Here is a 16,519-nt window from a genome sequence, read left to right as displayed (position 1 = left end):
TCTGTTTTCTAATATATCCCTAGCTTTAATCCTGCCCCCTAAATAGGTCACAATCAATTACAGGAGCAACTAAGATGAAATTTCAAACAAAATAAAGTTTGAATAGATTTATTTCTTGACAAAAAATAATTATAAAGATAAATTCTGAAACCACTAATGAAATACACTCATACATTTTTTTATATATTAGGCTGTCCTTGCATGCCAAACAAAACATATTTCAGTTCTTAATCATACAGTCAGTTTTTCCTATTCCCTAATTTTTTCTTAATTAATTTAACTAATATGTATTGCTTATATAATATATAAATCATAATGTGCTAGCAATGCTATGTAGGGGTAGCAAGATGACTCACCTTATTTTTTTCTACCAAAATACTTGCAATCCAGTGGACTTTGTGTGACCACAGCACAAGGGTACATTATTACTCAAGAAAATAAAAGCAGAAGCTAAAATTTTGAGTGTGAGTAGTTGAAACTTTTTAAAAGTATGTGATTATAAAAGCCCTTGCTTATTGGAAAGGAAAGTGGACAGATTGATCATTTAGGGAACAATTATATGGCAGCTGCATCTGTTATGATAGCTGCTCTTACTGAATAAACAATTGTTTCTCACTGATTTCAGAAGCTCTTCATAGTGGGCGAAGCACAGGTTTTGAAATGAGGCTGATCCTGTGTCCTCCTGGTGATATGGGGTCGTAGGGGGAGGGTGGTGCATAAGCCTTGGATGAGTCATTTTACTTCTCTGGGAAACAAATGTGGATAATGACAATCCTTACAGGACAATTATAGAGAGAAACTAAATTGAATGCATCAATAGTAGTTTCCATGGTTGGTCAAGAAATTCCTAGCAGCAAACCAGAGGTCTGTGGCCTGTGACCTGAATCTTTTTGGAAATATTTTATTTGGTCTTTACAGTGTCCTTAATTCACACACACACACACACACACACACACACACGCACACACACACGATAATCCAAAAGGCAGGCAGAGTGTGGGCTCCTTGTCCAGGTCCCACTGACTCTGTCGCCCATGAATGCTGCAGCTGGCACCTCACATCCTCATACTGCCTGGCTCTGAGAGCAGTTGTGTTTGCAATCTCCCTTCAGAGGTGAATGATGGTCCTTTCTCAATAAATATTCAAATATGCTAATAAATTACAACTACATAGGAATTATAGAGCTAATAAGAACGGTTATACTTCAGAGCATTTCCTGTGAAAGCAGGACACCTTACGTATTAGAAAGGATTCCTGATGAACAAATGCCTGGCATCGGATGACTGGTATTTTCCATCTGATCTGGCTTTTTGTCTTTTGGTACCTCCACCCAAAGACTAGTAGAATCAAGGGGCTATTTTTGCATAGGCAACAAGAAAGAGGGAGCTGGAAATACTGGGCTCTCTGTTAGTGACACTGGATTAGATGAGCATGAATAGAGGAGGTGAGTGTTAAATGAAAAGAAAACAGCTGCATCTCTGGGGCTAAGAGAACACAGAAACACAGAATGGGCAAAAGCTCAGGAAATAGCCTTGGTGGTTCGCCTGCCAGAAATCTTAATATTCCTCAACAGTGATTGAGGCAAGCACTCATCTGCTTTATAAGTTCTCAGAGTCCAGGTTGTCAGGAGTGAAGATGAGAGATGTATCTGTACTTGCTGATCCATGTAAGCAGGGAGAGTGTACAGCACCATTTTCTGTGTGGTGGGAGAGCACGCTGCCACTTTGTGGATCATCTCTCTTTTTCAGAGACAGCAGGCATTGTTTTAGTACATGTTCTCATTTTATCCATGCCTTTTGATGTCTACATCAAACACCGATAAATATCCATTCTTTCAACAAAAATTCATAGAGTGCCAATTATATGCTCAATAGTTGTGCAGGTGATGAGAATAGAACAGTGAACAAAACAAGCCTAAACAAAGAATCCCGGCCCTTGTGGATCTTTTTGTACACTGGAGAGGGAGGCATGTGATGAACCACTAAATCAGTACAGTATAATGTGTCATCCTGCAATATGTGTGGTGGGATTAAAAAAAAAGATGAGGGAGAATGTATATGTGTAAATAACAAGGCTAGGGAGCACTTCTCTGGGAAAAGAAAACATTAGGGAAAATGCAGAGTAAAGAAAATGCAAAAGAATAAGGCTGGCCTATTTAAGAGCCTGCCTTAACTGAACAGTACGGGCTAAAATGAAAGGGTAGGAGGTGAGTTCCAAGAAGTCAGAAGGGTGGTAGTGGAGACTGTACATGGCTTGCAGGCCACTGCAAGGCCTTTGACTTTACCATAAATAGGGTAGGTAGCCACTGAAGAGTTTTAAGCAGAAAAGCAACTTGAGCTGACTTACCATGAAATGGGCAACTCAGGCCGCTGGGGTGAATATAGACCAAAGTGGGCAAAAGGCAGAGGCGGGAGGACCAGTCAGAAGATTGCAATCAGCCACAGAGAGAGGATGGTTGTGTGGAATAAGGAAGACGTGAGAAGAGCTCACCTTATGGATATGTTGGAAATAAGAGTTTATATGACTGAATCAAATGCAGTGTGTGAATGAAGAGAGGTACCAAGGACAGCTCCAAGGTTTCTGGTTTGAGTGACAATGATGTGTAAGACTGCAAGAAGGCCTGGTTGCTTGGGAGAATAACAAGAAAACAGTCTGGAATGTGTCAACTTTGAGATACCCATTAGCTGTATAGATAGGCATCTGGAAATCAGGAGACAAGGAGGGGCTGGACGTTTAAATTGGGAATTATAAGGCAATGGGTGGGTCGTAGAGCCATGACGTTGCATGAATTTTCCAGGGGAGTGAAGGCAGATTAAGAAGGGAGAGAGCACTCCAAGGCTGGAGAGGAGAAGTGGAGCCCGTCAAGGAGCCTGGGAAGGGGCAGCAGGTAAAGGTGGAGGACACTCAGGAGAGCGTAGCATGCTAAATGAGGAAGTGCTCCAGGGAGGGGAACTGGACCAAGTGCTTCAAAGGACTGAGAAGTGACGCTGGATTCAACAGCACGGAGGCCCACATTGACTTGGGTAAGAACTGCTTTAGTGCCACAGTGGAGGCACAACTATGACAAAATGGGTTAGAGAGAGAATGAGAAGAAAAGAAATGGATACACAGAGTTAACTCCAATAACTAGTTAACTACATACAAAATAAATTTAAAAAAAAATTGATTTAAAACAATACAAAAAGCAGAAAAGGTGAAAGGTCATAAAATAAAATTTTCATAAATATAATTCTCCTTTCATTGAAAATAGTGAGAAAGTGAAGATTTTAAGCTGGTAAGATGATGAGGCAACGTCAGAGATAAACCACTACCTTGTACCTTCTGGAGTAACCTTCAAGAACTCTCCTTTTTAAAGAGATGGAGTGATGCTAAGTCTAGCAAGAACTAAATACGTAGAAAAAGGTTCCCAGATTCACACATATACATTTATAGACATAAAACCCAGAATAAGAAGAGAAAATTTAAAATAATATATTTGAGTATTCCCCTATATTAAGAATATAGCAATTCATTATTCATACCCACATCTAAGGTTATTTAAAATTAACAGCTTAGAATGTTAAAAATTCATTAAAAGCTGTAAAAAGTTTTTATTCTGAGAGATGATACCAAATTTTCATTTCATACATATTTAAAGTGGTGATGCAGTAAACTATTTTTACCTTAGTAACGAGTTTCATAGCTAATATAATATATCCCAATTATGGTCTGTTGAGAACATGTCAAGTATACGTGCTACTAGGGGAAATTTGGAAAAAGCGTCTCTGAGGCAGCATTCAGAAAGCAAAGACTAAAAGTGTTATGAATCACTTACTTCCCTAATGTCCCTCTGATATTTCGTGTTCATTTCTTCGGTTTTAACGAGATCTTTTCTTGCTGTCTCGGCTTCCTGTTCCGCCTCTCCCACTCGAGAAGAAAGGGCTGCTAGGCGTTCTTTCATTTGGGCCATTTCGTAATTTTGCTTTTCGAGCAATTCTTGAAGTTCCACTATTTGACTAGTTTCATCAGTTGAGTCTATAGAGCCATTGGACAAGCGCTGTGGGGAAGGAAAAAGAAGTGGCATTTAGGGTTTTCTTTTTCTTCAATTTAAAATTCATGAACTAGGAAAATGAAACTGATAGAGCTTTCACACTGAGACACAAGAACAACTCTAAGAGAAATTTGTGGATGAATAAGTTGCTAAGAAAACTCTTAATTGAGATTAAAATATTAAGGTAGATGGGTAATTCAGACAGGTTAACAGATACATTTAATTGGGAGCTAATACATGTGTATATATTCCACATAGCACAAAGCACTGTTGTATCCTAAACATTCAATAAGTGGCAGCTATTTTTTATCAATTATATAAAAAATTTATTATCAGTAAACAATATTATATATATGTAACAGCATATTATTAAATAATGACACAGAAACTAATACTTTATATTTTTTATTTAAGATCCTGTGTGCATTTGCAAGCTTCATTTTCAATGATGCTCAGAAAAAGAACTTACACATTTTTCTTTTAAAGGTTATTCCCACTGTGAAGCTGGCCAAGCTGGAACAAAGGTATAGCATAAAAGAGTCTTGATTTCTACATTGTGAGCAACATAAAAGTCATAAATGCACACAATCCATAAGAAGGAGGCTGAAAGGGATTAAACTGGGATTGATTTTTCCCCTTTTTTGAAGGGGTTGCCTAGAGTCCAGATCTATGGCTTCAGAAGCATGCCTTCCAGCCAAGCTGTATTAGAGAAGTTTGGCAGTGAAGACAATGCAATGATTAGGGAGAAATAAGTGCTAAGAGGAAAAGAGACCAACCAAGTTGAAATAAAAAAGTAAGAAAAAGAAAGTACAGTCAATTCAGTTATAATGCTTGTTTAGTAAAGATGTATTTATTCTATCACAATAGGTATATTAGAAACAATTTTAACATGTAAATTGTGTTTTTTATGTACAACTTCATTCCTGAGAACTGACTAAACACAGAAAACTGGACCCAGCTGACCCAAGCATGTGGGAATACACAAAATGCACACATGCACATTCCTTAAACATCTACCATCAATCTCAGTACATCTCATGCCTTGAGTCAAACATTCCATATCTGTTACAGCTTCGCATCTGACTTCAATACCCCTCCTTCCACCACTTCACAATAACACACACCTTCTGCCACCCACTTCATAAAATCTCTGGTCTTTTTCAAAGTAAAGAGTCATATTTATTAAAGTATTTTTGCAATTCTTGACCATTTAATGTATAAAACTGTGACACATTTTTATTAGTTTCCTACTTCTTTTTTCTTATCATTGGTCATGTGTTTAGTGTTGTGCTGCAAACCTCTGTTTTTTACAAGCCGTGTGCTTTTCATTGTACAGTCACACACTTCTCATGATTTTTAGTAATGCAATTGTCACATTAGAGCAAAACAATATAGGAGAAAAGAGGGAGAACAGAAAGCATCATAAAAGCAGTGGGAAAGATAAAAGTGAGAAAGAGATGTAAACTTCCAATTATAAAATAAATTAGTCACGGGGACAAAGGTACAGCATAGGGAATACAGTCGGTAATACTTTGTATGGTGACAGATGGTAACTACATTACTGTGGAGAGCATTTCATAATGTATATAAATGTTGAATCACTTTGTTGTACACCTGAAATGAATACAATATTGTATGTCAACTATACATCAGTAAAAATATAGAAAAAAAACAGAAAGAGGAAGCATACAAATGGCAAGGAATATCGATAAGCTCAAGAACCTAACACATGGAGAAACAGCTGTGGGAATCTAAATTAAAAGGTCAAGATAAGACGGTGTCAGTCTTAAGAGGGTATCTAAAGGTATTAGCTGGAGCTACAAACCTGTTACTTTGAAGATATTACTGAATTGCTTAATTTCAGATACTGAACTTCGAATTATCTAGCAAAAGAAGTAAGTGGTTCTCAGATCTGTGGGAATGCTGAAGAGGATGCTGCAGCCTAGCCCCCCTTCAGAGTCCCCATTCCTCTCACTGCTGGCACTGCTGCTTGCTGAGGGATCAGCGCTGAGAAGGACCCTAGGAATTCCTCTCAGGGGAAAAGAACTGCCTTTCCCTTTCCAAAGTTATGCCCCTCCCCTGGGGCATGCAACACCGCATACAATGTAGAGTTGTGTTACCGTGAAGCTAACAAAAAACTAACCTTTTACATAGTCTTTATGGACACAAAATTCAAAACATTGATTGTGACCTTTGTAAAGGATACAACTATCCATACATTGAGCTGAGAAAAGGCAGTTTATAATCATTATGCAGCAACTGAACTTGTTTAGGGAAAAAGGCTAGAGCCAGTTGCCAGGTAGTTACATCCATATTTGGGGTAACTGAGGTATGATATTAGAGGATTTTTGTCGTAATAGCAAACACCTTTGAAGTCTGTATACTACTTACAAGTAATGAGGCAAGCTTCAGTTTTACTAGAAAGTCTACCTTCTCACACCGAGAACTTTCCCTAGTCCACTAAAACAGGTATTTTTTTCAGAAACTATGGATTACTAGAAAAATTTTAGCTTTGAAAAATGTTCTATGTAATTGAAAACCTACTAGGATTCTAGAACCCTAAAGAACTTTAGAGAAACTTAGACTCAGGTAATAAGAGTTAATTTGAATGAAAATGCAGAATTTTGAATTCCCAGTTTAGTTCATCTCCTCTTTTCAGTATCACCTTTAATCAGTATATATAAATCAAGAGGATAAAATTATACATGCTATATGATATAGAAAAGTACCAGGAATATAGTGTGTGTGTGTATATAAAAGTATGTACACACACACACACATTCAACAAATATTTGTTCAGTGCAACTGAATGATGTTAATTTTCTAATTAGAAAAATGATTATTCCAATTCTCTGCACCTGAGGTCCATTAAAGTCTTGTTTAAAAATTGCATGTTTTTATTGGTTCAAGGTAAGAGAAATTTAACTAAACATAAACACTAATCAAACAACTAAAATAAATCTCTTAATATGTTAACCTAATTCCTTTAAGCAACAGATGTGTAATGCATAGTCTTTACACTACTTTAGAATTTGGGAGTACCCATGGTAAAATCTTCAAACCCTCAAATTTTTTTCTGATGTTTTTATGAAATGTTTATATTTAAGAATGTGCAATATTTTATTTAATCCACCTTAAGTATATTTTATGGTGAGCTTAATATATTTTCATAATTGCTGAGTAGAAACACCACATAAAGCTGTGGTTTATATCTTAGAAAAAGAATATATAACTTTTGTTCCAAATCATTTTTATGTAGATAATCTTTAAAATTAGTGGTGGCACTTTAACCAAAATAACAGCTGGCTGAATGAAAGGAAAATCCAGTGCTAATTTTAAACAGTTTTATTGAGTTACAACTTACATACCACAAAATTCACCCATTTAATGTATACACATCAGTGGCGTTTAGTATTTTTAAAGAGTTGTGCAACTATTAGCATAATCTGAGAATATTTTCATCACCCCAAATAGAAACCACAAACCCATCAGCAATCATATACAGCTGACCCCCACCTCCAGCCCTCGGCACCATTCATCTACTTTCTGTCACTATAGATTTGCCTATTCAGTAACTGTCACACAGATGGAATCACAGAATATTTTTTTGTGATTGGCTTTTTCACTGGGCATAACGTTTTTGAGATGCATTCACATTCTAGCATCTTATCAGTGTTTCTTTCATTGCTGACTAGTATTCCATCATGTGGATATACTGCATGTTATTTGTATATTCATCAGGTAATAACACTTAGATTGTGTCTACCTTTTTTGGCTATTATGAATAATACTAGTGTGAACTTTTTTTATACAAGTCTTCATGTAGACATAAGTTTTTAAAGTCTCTTGGGTAGATTCCTAGGAGTAGAACTGCTGGATCATATGGTAATTTTTTGTTTAGTATTTTGAAGAATTGCTTAAAAAAAAATGGTGTTTGCTCCACTTTACATTCTCACTAGCAGTAATGAGAGTTCTAATTTCCTACACCCTCACAAAAAATTGTTATTGTCTATCTTTTTGTAACAGCTATTCTAGTAGGTATGAGGTGGTATCCTTTTGTGGTTTTGATGTGTAATTCCTAAAGACTGATGTTGAGCATCTTTTCATATGTCTGTGAACCATATGTATATCTCCTTTGGGGACATCTCTGTTCAAATTCTTTGCTCATTTACTAATAGGGTTATCTTTTAATTACTGACATATAAGACTCTTCTTTATATCTTTTGGATAAGAATCATTTCTCAGATGGATGACTTGCCAATAGCTCTTCCCAGTCTGTAGATCACCTTTTCACATTCTTGGTGGCGGTGTTTGAAATGCAACTGATTTTAATTTTAATGAACTCCAATTAGCTCTTTTTTCCTTTATGGATTTCACTTTTGGTATCAAAGAAATATTTCCTAAAACAAGGTTAAGAAGACTTTCAATTTTTTTCTTTGAAACTGTAGAACTACATACTTAAATTATTAACTTTCAAATGCAAAAATGCTCAGATGTTAACATTTAAATATACATGTTTTGATACATTCAACAGATATTGATAGAACACCTATTAGTGTGCCAAGTAGAAGGTTTTAGGATTTTTTAAAAACCCTAAATGATACATTTCTGACATCAAGGAAATTGTCATCAAGCAGAGAATTGACACCCAAATAAGAAAGTATAAAGCATTGCAATGTAATCATAAAGTTATGTTTTGCTTACGTATTTGTTATGAGAATAGAGAGAAGATACTATTGGTGGTACTGTTTGAGTTAGGTACTTAAAGATGAGTGATCATATTTCAAGTGAAATAAGGGAGGGGAGGTTATTCCCGGAAGGGGAAACAAGATACGCAAAGGCAGGCGGACATTTTCTGCAGGGGAATTACAAGCTGTCCTGTGTCCAAAGCAGAAGACATGTGCTGTAGGGAACTGGGAGGATCTGAGACTCGAAAGGGAGGCCCAGCATAGATCAAGATGCTCTAGCTTTTCCTATGAAATAGAATGAACTTTGTGTAGTACATTGACTGACAGAGATTCATCAAAGGTTTTTGAAGATGGAAATAGTGTGTAAAATTTGCTGGCAAATCGTTCATCTCTCGTCATGATCCTGGTAACCTATGGAAAGCCTTTCTTAACTTCCTGATGTGGGCAACTTTTGCTTGCCTGCTCAGAATCCATTTTCCCTTCTCCTTTTCCCACAACCACCGTTGCCGGATGAAATACAGGATGTCCAGTTATATGTGAATTTCACGTGGACAATGAATATTTGTTTTACATATTTAGGTGCTCCTGTGTTGGGTGCATATATATTCACCATTATTGTATCTTCTTGCTGGATTGAGACCTTCATCGTTATGTAATGCCTTTTGTCTCTTGTTACAGTCTTTGTTTTGAAGTCTATTTTTTTAAGTACGGCTCTTCCAGCTTTTTTGTTAATTCCTATTTTCATGGAACATCTTTTTGTTTTCACTCTGTATGTGTCCTTAGCGAGTCTGAAGTGAGTCTCTTATAGGTAGCGTATAGATGGGTCTTGTTTATCCATTGTCATCCCATGTCTTTTTATTGGAGCATTTAGTCCATTTACATTTAAAGAAATTATTGATCAGTATGTACTTATAGCCATTTTGTCAAATGTTTCCTGGTTGTTTTTGTTGTTCTGTGATCCTTTCTTCTTCATTTGCCCTCTTCCCTTTTGCATGATGACGTTCTTTGGTGTTGTGCTTGGATTTCCTTCTCTTTATTTTTGTGTATCTGTTTAGAGGTTTTTGGTTTTTGGCTACCATGTAGTTTATATGTGAGGCTGTACATATATAGCAGTCTGCGTTAGGTTGATAGTGGTTTCAGTTCTAATGCATTCTAACAGCACTACATTTTTAACTCCCCCTCCTTCATGTTTTATATATATTATGTCTTCTTTACCACCTTTTATTTAGTGATTCCCTTAATTTTTAGATGTAGTTGATTTTCCTGCTTCTGTATTTCAACCTTCACACTAACTTTAGTTACTGGTGTTTGCTTTACCTTTGCCACATTCTGCATCAGACCCATTTTCATGGCTTCCAGGTGTGTCAAGGAGCACCTGTGTATCCAGTCCTCGTTGGCAGCTCTGAACTCTTACAAGATCCAGTATGTGGAGGTCTGTGGGCTCCTGTGTTGGGTAGCAGGCTTTGCTATGACCTTCTCCATCCTCCAAAGAGGAGGATCCAGCTACCTCTGGGATTGGTAGCTGGACCTTCCTGCTCAACTCATGATGTCTGGGTCATCTACTCTCACTTAAATTACTGTAAAAACTTTTTAACTGGTCTCTTTACTTCTAACCTTGCCCTCTTAAGTTCATTCTTAAAATAGCTAGAGGCATCTATGGTGATCTTGTTAAACTGTAGTGAGATCAGCTCACACCTTTGCTCAAAACACTGCAATGGTTTCGCCTTCAACTCAGTACAAAAGCAAAAATCTTCTAATGAGCAATAACCATTGGCTCCCTGCCCCTGCCCTTCTCCTCATGCCCTTTCTTCTCTGGCAACCTCACTGCTCCTCCAATAAGTCAATCACCCACCCAAGTTACAGTCTTTGCTTTAGTTTTTCCTTCTGCTTGGAATGCTCTTCCCTAGATTTCAGTGAAGCCAACCCTCACCACCTCACTGAAAAGTGCAGACTGTCCCCACCTCTGCATCTCTGGGATTCCTGATCCTTTCATATTTCTATACTTTATTCTTTTCAATAGTATTTATCATCTTTTAACATACCAGGTGATTTATTTATTTCTATTTATTGTTTACTGTCTGCTAACCTGCTCCAACTTGCTAGGTTATAAGTTTCATGAGTGAAAGAGCCTTTATAAGTTTTCTTTTTGGCATATCACAGATGCCTAGAATGATGCCTAGCATGTGAAGGTTAGGCAGATGTTTGTTGACTGAATAAACATTTTGTTTACCACTGCATCTCTAGTGACTAGAACAGCATCTTCCACAAAAATGTATTTGTTGAATGAATGCTTCCATTACTGAATGAGGTGAGTTTTAGGAGAAACAATAAAGATTCAAAAAGAAATGAAAATCAGAGATATGTTCAGCTGTCATTACATACAATGTATGTAAAACTTGTTTTCATAAACAGCAAATACACAAGAAAACTTAGTTTCTTTTCCTCCTGTTTTAAAAGCACTGTAAGAATGAATCATCTTTATGGCAGAAAAATCCTGAAGTAAATTTAGGAAACCATTATTCTAAATACACATTCAAATAAGTAATATGGTAGAAATATACAGCCTACAAATAAGACCAAATGGAGTTATAAAGTCCCAGAAGTCTAATCATATCACAGTCATATTGACTTCTTATGAGACAAAGTCAGGAATTTGAACATGTTTTCCATTTCTTATCAGGTAAACAATGGAAATACATCTCTCTTTGTATTTGATAATCTACAAAATGACATCACCATTAACATTTTTAAATTCTACTTATAGCTTTAGTGTTTATTAAAATACTAATTCATAATTTATTAGAAAATATTATTACATATTTTTAAAAAACAATGCTACAGTTAAATTACTAATGTGCCCATTTTCATTCTGCATTTTTATGGTGCTTTAATGGTTGTTGGTTTTGAGCATATTTTTGTGACTGCACATTGTTCTTCTACTCTGCCGAAGAATAACAGTTTATTAAGCATAATAGTTTTTCACAGTTTTTTCAAGTGGTAAAATAATGCATTGAATGTACAGAACAGAGAACATTTATATTGCTATATTAATGTAACTTGATAATTAATTTCCCCTTGGATAGGTATTTCTTGAGAAGGCATTCCAGAGGATTTAGGAGCTATGTTAATTATAATTATTTTAGAGTTAGATGGACACCGCCTATGCAGAATGAATACTTGGTTGGCCTTCTGCCTCATATTATTATACTGAGCAGCTGATAATTTTTTCTCAGATTTATTGAGATAACATTGTGTAAGTTTAAGGTCTACAGAACGGTGTTTATATATATATATATATATATTATAAAATGAATACTTTATTTTATACAATAAGGCTAGTTAACATGCACCAGATCTAACCTAGTTACCATTTTTTTTGTAGTGAAAACACTTAAGATCTACTGACTCAGCAACTTTCAAATACACAATACAGGATTATTAACTGTGGTCACCATGGTGGCTGATAATTTCATCTTTATTATGAACATATTTCCAAACTTAATTTGTACATTTTGACACAGCCCTTCCCATGTTTTTCATGTCTATTCAATTAGTCCTTGTAACTCTCCTAGTGAATTTCAGTAGATCTTTTCTTCTCTCATGTATTTTATTTTTCACGGTTTATTAATATTTATAGAAAAAATGGGAAAAGGTACAGCCAGAGTAGAAATTAGGAGTTTATCTTAAAATTAATTAAATTCAGGTATTAAAGGTATGGATATACTTAAAATTTCTCAGCATTTAAGGGATAATACTGAACATTCCACTTTTGAAAAGAGTTCTATGAAATTTTGTGGTTAAAGCTGAATTATTGATTGTCTGGTCAAAGAAGTTACACTAAGATTGGCCATCAGTTAACATAAGTAATCTAGCTCTAATAATTCTCTGGAGGATCAGGAAGAACCTATAAAAAGGGGAAGTCTAACAAAATATATTTCATTCTGTGAGGCAAGGAGAAACATAGTACCAAAGAAACAGAAAGCTAAAAATAAAGAAATAATACAAATTCACACAGGGAATGTATTCACAGGCATAACCATAAGAAGAAAAAACATACTAGAGCTAATAGTTCATTGTAAATTTCATGTGGGTGAGCAGTATATTAGGGTGAAAGAAATGTATGTTACAGAATGAAAGACCAAAGGGGTCAGGGATTCCAACAGCCAACAATAATAAAGTCTTTTGTAAGCTCTATGGTTAAATCCCACACCAGGCACTCATCCAAGGAGGAACTTTGGAATGTTTCAGCCAATCTGATGCCCTAGCAACTACTTCCTTTCATGCCAAGAGGTCATTATGCTCCTCATTTTACTTCCAACCCTCAAATTTGGATTTGCTTCCAAATCTGCAAATAAGATGGTAAATTCTTTAATCTCTGTAATTAACTGTTGGATACAGCAGAAGAAAGTGAAGCACGAGGCATAAGCATTTTGTTTAAAGTCACACTACTAAAATGTAAGAAGATTAAGGTGTGTCAAATGCCTAGGAGTCTCTCCTTTTTCTTTTCCTCCCTCTCTTTCTTCTTTTGTTCATTCTCTCTCCCTCTCAGTTTACTTTTTGTTCATTCACTGTTTCTTTTTTTATTTTTTATTAAGGTATGATTGATATATACTCTTATGAAGTTTTCACATGAAAAAACAATGTGGTTACTACAGTTACCCTTATTATCAGGTCCCCACCACACCCCATTGCAGTCACCTGTCCATCAGTGCAGCAAGATGCCACAGATCCACTATGTGCCTTCTCTGTGCTACACTGTTCTCCCCGTTATACCCCCACAACATGTGTACTAAACATAACATCCCTCAATCCCCTTCTCCCTCCTTCCCCACCCACTCTCCTACACCCCTCACAGTTGGTAACCACTAGTCCCTTCTTGGGACTTGTTCCTTCAGTGTTGCTTCATTGTTATACTCTACAAATGAGGAAAATCAATTGGCATTTGTCTTTCCCCACCTGGCTTATTTCACTGAGCATAATGTCCTCCAACTCCATCCATGTTGTTGCAAACTGTAGGATTTGTTTCTTTCTTATGGCTGAATAGTATTCCATTGTATACATGTACCACATCTTCTTTATCCATTCATCTACTGATGGACACTTAGGTTGCTTCCATATCTTGGCTATTGTAAAAAGTGCTGCAATAAACATAGGGGTGCATACGTCTTTTTTAATCTGAGAAGTTGTATTCTTTGGGTAAATTCCAAGGAGTGGGATTCCAGGGTCAAATGGTATTTCTGTTTTTAGTTTTTTGAGGAACCTCCATATTGCTTTCCACAATGGTTGAACTAGCTTACATTCCCACCAGCAGTGTTAGGAGGGTTTCCCTTTCTCTGTATCCTTGCCAGCATTTGTTGTTCTTAGTCTTTTCGATGCTGGCCATCCTTACTGGTGTGAGGTGGTATCTCATTGTGGTTTTAATTTGCATTTCCCTGATGATTAGGGATGAGGTGCATCTTTTCATGTGTCTGTTGGCCATATGAATTTCTTCTTTGGAGGACTGTCTCATCATGTCCTCTGCCCATTTTTTAATGGGGTTATTTGCTTTTTGGGTGTTGAGGTGTGTAAGCTCTTTATGTACTTTGGATGTTAACCCCTTGTCGCATATGTCATTTATAAATATATTCTTCCATATTGTAGGATGCCTTTTTGTTCTGTTGATGGTATCCTTTGCTGTACAGAAACTATTTAGTTTGATGTAGTCCCATGAGTTCATTTTTGCTTTTGTTTCCCTTGCTCAAGGAAATGGGTTCAGGAAGAAGTTGCTCATGCTTATATTCAGAAGATGTTTGCCTATGTTGTCTTCTAAGAGTTTTATGGTTTCATGACTTACATTTAAGTCTTTAATCCATTTCAAGTATACTTTTGTGTATGGGGTTAGACAATAATCCAGTTTCATTCTCTTGCATGTAGCTGTCCAGTTTTGCCAGCACCATCTGTTGAAGAGATTGTCATTTCCCATTGTATATCCATGGCTCCTTTATCATATATTAATTGACCATATATGCTTGGGTTTATATCAGAGCTCTCTGGTCTGTCACATTGGTCTATGGGTCTGTTTTTTTGCCAGTACCAAATTGTCTTGATTACTGTGGCTTTGTAGTATAGTTGAAGTTAGGGAGCATAATACCCCCTGCTTTATTCTTCCTTTTCTGAATAGCTTTGGCTATTCAAGGTCTTTTGTGGTTACATATGAATTTTAGAATGATTTTCTCTAGTTCATTGAAGAATGCTGTTGGTATTTTAACAGGAATTGCATTAAATCTGTAGATTGCTTTAGACAGGATGGCCATTTTGACAATATTAATTCTTACTATCCATGAGCACGGGATGTGTTTCCATTTATTGGCATCTTCTTTAATTTCTCTTAAGAGTGTCTTGTAGTTTTCAGGGTATATGTCTTCCACTTCCTTGGTTAGGTTTATTCCTAGGTATTTTATTCTTTTTGATGCAATTGTGAATGGAATTGTTTTCCTGATTTCCCTCTCTGCTGGTTCATTATTAGTGTATAGGAATCCCACAGATTTCTGTGTATTAATTTTGTATCCTGCAACTTTGCTGAATTCAGATATTAGATCTAGTAGTTTTGGAGTGGATACTTTTGGGTTTTTTTATGTACAATATCATGTCATCTGCAAACAGTGACAGTTTAAATTCTTCCTTGCCTATCTGGATGCCTTTTATTTCTTTGTGTTGTCTGATTGCTGTGGCTCGGACCTCCAGTATTATGTAGAATAGAACTGGGGAGAGTGGGCATCCTTGTCTTGTTCCCAATCTTAAAGGGAAAGCTTTCAGATTCTTGCTGTTAAGTATGATGTTGGCTGTGGGTTTGCCATATATGGCCTTTTTTATGTTGAGGTACTTGCCCTCTATACCCATTTTGTTGAGAGTTTTTATCATGAAAGGATGATCATGTGGTTTTTGTCCTTCTTTTTGTTTATGTGGTGGATGATGTTGATGGATTTTCGAATGTTGTACCATCCTTGTATCCCTGGGATGAATCCCACTTGGTTGTGGTGTATGATCCTTTTGATATATTTTTTAATTCATTTTGCTAATATTTTGTTGAGTGTTTTTTCATCTACATTCATCAGGGATATTGGTCTGTAATTTTCCTTTTTTGTGGTGTCTTTGCCTGGTTTTGGTATTAGAGTGATGCTGGACTCATAGAATGAGTTTGGAAGTATTCCCTCTTCTTCTTCTCTTTGGAAAATTTTAAGGAGGATGGATATTAGGTCTTCACTAAATGTTTGATAAAATTCAGCAGTGAAGCCATCTGGTCCAGGAGTTTTGTTCTTAGGCAGTTTTTTGATTACCAGTTCAATTTCATTGTCCATAAATGTCTGTTCAGATTTTCTGTTCCTTCCATGGTCAGCATCAGAACGTTGTATTTTTCTAGAAAGTTGTCAATTTCTTGTTGGTTATCCAGTTTTTTAGCATATAATTTTTCATAGTATTGTCTAGTAATTTTTGCATTTCTGTGGTGTCCACAGTGATTTTTCCTTTCTCATTTCTGATTCTGTTTATGTGTGTAGACTCTCTTTTTTTCTTGATAAGTGTGGCTTGGGGTTTATCTATTTTGTTTATTTTCTTGAAGAACCAGCTCTTGCTTTCATTGATTCTATTGTTTTATTCTTCTCAATTTTATTTATTTCTGCTCTAATCTTTATTATGTCCCTCCTTCTACTGACTTTGGGCCTCATTTGTTCTTCTTTTTCTAGTTTCATTAATTGTGAGTTTAGACTGCATATATGGGATTGTTCTTCTTTACTGAGATAGGCCTGTATACTTTTAGCATGGC

At 36.2% G+C, this 16,519-nt stretch overlaps 1 protein-coding gene across 29 annotated transcripts in view; it reads right to left on the bottom strand.

Annotated features, from left to right (window-relative positions):
- The window catches only part of PPFIA2 (PTPRF interacting protein alpha 2), a 493,962-nt gene that overhangs the window by 104,387 nt on the left and 373,056 nt on the right, over window positions 1-16,519 (bottom strand). For all 29 annotated transcript variants that reach the window (XM_073214786.1, XM_073214785.1, XM_073214788.1 and 26 more), the window contains one exon: window positions 3,815-4,036. In XM_073214786.1, the coding sequence (XP_073070887.1) occupies window positions 3,815-4,036 (222 nt within the window). The remainder of the gene's footprint in view (window positions 1-3,814; window positions 4,037-16,519) is intronic.

Source organism: Manis javanica, chromosome 10 (assembly GCF_040802235.1).
Source record: "Manis javanica isolate MJ-LG chromosome 10, MJ_LKY, whole genome shotgun sequence".
In the NCBI taxonomy this organism is placed as follows: domain Eukaryota; kingdom Metazoa; phylum Chordata; class Mammalia; order Pholidota; family Manidae; genus Manis; species Manis javanica.
This window is presented reverse-complemented; position numbering and strand designations above follow the sequence as displayed.